Source organism: Herpailurus yagouaroundi, unplaced genomic scaffold, assembly GCF_014898765.1.
Source record: "Herpailurus yagouaroundi ecotype Mexico unplaced genomic scaffold, PumYag 149538, whole genome shotgun sequence".
NCBI lineage: Eukaryota > Metazoa > Chordata > Mammalia > Carnivora > Felidae > Herpailurus > Herpailurus yagouaroundi.
The window spans coordinates 7914-12502 of NW_024422585.1; the positions used below are offsets into that span (position 1 = coordinate 7914).

Sequence of the window (4589 nt, forward strand, 5' to 3'; positions counted from 1 at the left end):
CCATGCAGAAATGTGAGCTCTGTTTTCCTTCTCAGCATCTTCTCCAACACCTCAATGGGTCTCAAAGACTGAACTAGACATTAGAGAGTCTTACAGATCTTTACTCAGATGAGGCGTTATCACCTGCTTCCATGCTCTAAGAGGCAGGCTCACTTGGGGGAGACTCCACCTCTGTCATGGATGCACTGGTGACATAGATATAAGTTCCTGGCAGGGTATCTGGCACGTAATGTGCTCAGCAAGGATTGGTTTTCTCTCACTGATTTCTTTTCTTCACATGCACCCAGAACCCCCTCCGCCCACAAGGTGAGCCACTACTGGGAATGATAAAGGATGTGTTCCTGGAGTGTCTGGCAGCCTTTTTCCCACAAATGCTACAACTCAGATCCCTACACGCACGATGGCTTTTGCCCTGTCCTGCACAGAATCCTGCTCACTGAAGCCTGTTTTCTTCTTTTTCTTCTCCCTTCTCTTTTTGTTCCTTTCTCCTTTGCTCACTTCTCTTCTGTTTTTTTTTTCCTTCTATGAGTTTTTTATGAAGAATGATAATTGCAGTCAGGTGGGGGAAAATAGAGATGAATGGGGTTGTTCAGTCCTGGATCCCAAGCATCACATGTCTGGAGAGAGGCAGGTGTGCACAGACTGATTCTAGGACCAGAAGGGATGTAATCAGTAACACAGAGAATGGCCGCATACTTCCTGGGAACCATAAGACGATCCAAATTATAAAATTTCCCATAAACTCTGTAATGTCCCCCTTGTAATAATGCTGATTTAAGGGTCATCCAAGAATTTCTATGGCCTTTGTATACCTGTGGCTCTCAGGTCCTGTTTCTTCCATCCTGATCAGCAAGGATTCTGAGATTACGCTCTGACCCTGCTTTGTTAGGTTTGAGAGAGGAAGGGGAAGCAAAATATTTACGGAGTTTTCTCCTATAGGAGGGTGCCTTAGCCTGATACTGTTTTGCCAGATGAAAAGTCTTCCAGCCCTCTCTGTCTTCATCCATCATGAGGGGCTGGAGGTGAAAGAATTCCCAGAACATCAGAATGCTGGAGGTTACAAAATGTAATCACTCTCACAGAGAAATGGCGGTGGGTTAGCCTCTGGGATTGGAGTCAGGAACACATGTCATGGTAGAATAGCTGAGTAATAGAGTACATGAGGGTGCGTCTATGTTGTGAGGGGTTAATAATGTGGGCAAAGGAGTCTACACACATGTAAGTGACATGCTGTTGATGGTCGAACTCTGCATGTACATTGTGTGTTGTGTGCATACAAAATCTGCATATATGTCAGTGTGGACTGAGTGTATGAGCACCACAGGGCGCATGTTCAAGACTGTGAATGTCAAGAATAAGAGTAGAGTATATCTGTGTAATAAAAGTGAGTGTGTGCAGGGCTCCTGGGTGGTTCAGTCAGTTAAGTGTCTGACTGTGGCTCAGGTCATGATATCCTGGTTCATGAGTTCAAGTCCCGCGTTGGCCTCTGTGCTGACTCCTTCAGATTCTGTGTCTCCCTCTCTCTTTCTTCCCATCCCCAGTTCGCGTGCGCTCTCTCTCTCTCTCTCTCTCTCTCTCTGTCTCTCTCTCAAAAATAAGTAATCATTTAAAAAATTAAAAAAAGAAAGTGTGTGAGAGACAGCAGTGCAAGTGCAAGGTGCTCTTTCTAAGAGCAGGAATGGGATCCTGGTGAGGCTGTTGTGAAGGTACATGAATGTGTCTCTGAGATAAAGGATATTTTGAAAGTATATATGACTATGTAAGGGGGTGAAAACCTGGTGTTTGGTGCAATGCCCTTCCACAAGCTGAATGGTAGCATAACCATAGAATATTTAAGAGAGAAGTAATAATGTTTCCAAAACGAGGAACACCTTTGTGCATTTCCACAACGTTTGCTTGTTCTTTTTGTTTTGTTCTTTTGGAGCACTTCTGCCAATAAAAGGCTGGTGTCCAGAGGTGGTCAATTTTCTCCATAGCCCATGGGACCCTTCCCCTCTCTCACATAGCACATCATCATTACAACTAGCTCTCAGAAATGCTGTAATTAGTCGAAGACACCTCTGGTTAACCGTTTTCAGGGAAATGTTTAATACTTCCAAGAGTTATTGTAACTCTAATTCCTGGTTGTCTTTACAATGACAACCTATGGATTATACTTCACATATTTGCATTCAATGATGCTCTTAAAACTAATTGAAATATAGAAAATTTTCTTTGTACCTAAGTAATATTTTTGAAGCATTCTCAATGTCTTAATTTTCTTCATAAAATAGAGGAAAATTAGCCCTTCCTGGGGCCTGCTGACCATAAAATGAAGAAAGAAAGTTTGCCTACATTTACCTCTAACCTGTGATTTCAGGAAGGCATCAGTTTCCACCTGTGTAGACTTCACCCCCTGTGTGTCTTACTCCCTGGCTTCTTGCCCTCTAGTAGGGGCAACTCTCAGAAGTCCCCAAGTTCCAATCCTGAAGAGTGCCCTGGCCTCCCCCCCCCCCACCATGGGACTGTTCAATGTCACTCATCCTGCTTCCTTCCTCCTGACCGGCATCCCTGGTCTGGAGAGCTCTCACGCCTGGCTAGCAGGGCCCCTCTGTGTCATGTATGCTGTGGCCCTCGGAGGCAACACTGTGATCCTGCAGGCCGTGCGAGTGGAGCCCAGCCTCCATGAGCCCATGTACTACTTCCTGTCCATGCTGTCCTTCAGTGATGTGGCCATGTCCATGGCCACACTGCCCACCGTGCTCAGAACCTTCTGCCTCAATGCCCGCAACATTGCCTTCGATGCCTGCCTGATTCAGATGTTTCTCATTCATTCCTTCTCCATGATGGAGTCGGGCATTCTGCTGGCCATGAGCTTTGACCGCTATGTGGCCATTTGTGATCCCTTGCGCTATGCCGCCGTGCTCACCAATGAAGTCATTGCCAGAATAGGCATAGCTGTGGCTGCTCGGAGCTTCATCACCCTCCTTCCTCTTCTCTTCCTCTTCAAGAGGCTGCCTATCTGCAGATCCAATGTTCTTTCCCACTCCTACTGCCTTCACCCAGACATGATGAAGCTGGCCTGTGCTGATATCACTATCAACAGCATCTATGGACTCTTGGTCCTTGTATCCACCTTTGGCATGGATGTGTTTCTTATCTTCCTCTCCTATGTGCTCATTCTGCACTCGGTCATGGCCATCGCTTCCCGAGAGGAACGCCTGAAAGTTCTCAACACATGCATGTCACATATCTTGGCTGTACTTGTGTTTTACGTACCGATGATTGGGGTCTCCACAGTGCACCGCTTTGGGAAGCATGCCCCATGCTATGTACACGTCCTCATGTCCAATGTTTACCTCTTTGTACCTCCTGTGCTCAACCCTCTCATTTACAGCGCCAAGACAAAGGAGATCCGCCGAGCCATTGTCCGTATGTTTCGGCTCATGAAAACATGACTTTCACGCTTGCCTTTAATATCTGATGTTGACTGTAGCCATAAGTCTTCATCCGTGGTGTTATTGTCATCATCACCATCATCATCTTCAATCACAAATAATAAAATAGATGTGTGTGGTGTGGGAAAAGTAAAAGATCAGAAAGTGGAGATGACACAAAAGAAATGGTAGTACAATCAGCAAACCTCAGTGGCATTCATAGAGAGGTGAATGTTGGTGATTAGATAACATTTTCCTGAGGAAGATTGATGTAAGCTAGGAATCATTTTTTATAACAGAGCTATTACCAATATTATAATAACTAATAAATTGAGTGTCATCACTAAAAGTGTCTGGTTCTATAAGAAATTGATGTGATTTAATGCATTTAACCTTCATCACAATCTCATGAGGTGTAGAGAATTAAGTCAGTTTTTCAGAATAATATAGATGATAGGTGATTCAGATGAGACTCAGTTCTTGTCTATCTCCACTCTGTGTGTCTAACCCCAACAAGGACCACCCTGTGTCGAGTTAGCCTCACTATTAACATTACCACAGTTATCCTTCCCTTCACCATCACTGTCACCTTGAACATTCACGAGTGCTTCAAAACACTCAAAGCACAAAGTGAAATTTGATGTATTGTCAGAACTTGCTATACGATGTATGACCCCAGAAAGCTGAAAGAAGCTGACATCTAGAAGAAACTCCAGATTCTTCTCTGCTTCCTTCATCTGCTCACTAAACCATCCTCTCACAGGGAGGTTCAATATCTGAACCATAGACCTTTTTTCTTTTCGACATTGTACTAATAAAATGATTTTTCTTTGTCTTCCTCTCTTGGGATTTTAATTTTCTTCTACATAATGATGTGGTAACAGATGTCAAAAATCATGTCTTTCTAGAATTTCTAGCTAAAAAGCCCTGGGAGAGGCAATAGAGAATTTATGACTTAGACACTAGAAAATAATTATTTTGCACCTTCTATTAGATCGGCTTTCCTGCATTCTCTTTCCTTGATACCAGGGAGGTAGGATACAATAAGAAATTCCTTGGCAGAATTAGAGTACTCTCAGATGAGGTTTGGGCTTACATCTAGACTAAGTTAAAGGAGATGCCCTATTGAGATCGACCTACACACAAGGGAAACTGGGCCAGATACCCCAGCAC

At 44.0% G+C, this 4589-nt stretch overlaps 1 protein-coding gene across 1 annotated transcript; it reads left to right on the forward strand.

The window, feature by feature from the left end:
- The first annotated feature begins 2498 nt into the window (after window positions 1-2498).
- Window positions 2499-3437, forward strand: LOC121026625 (olfactory receptor 51I2). Its single transcript, XM_040469419.1, has one exon. The coding sequence runs from the start codon at window positions 2499-2501 to the stop codon at window positions 3435-3437; it is 939 nt and encodes a 312-aa protein (XP_040325353.1).
- Window positions 3438-4589: the final 1152 nt, after the last annotated feature.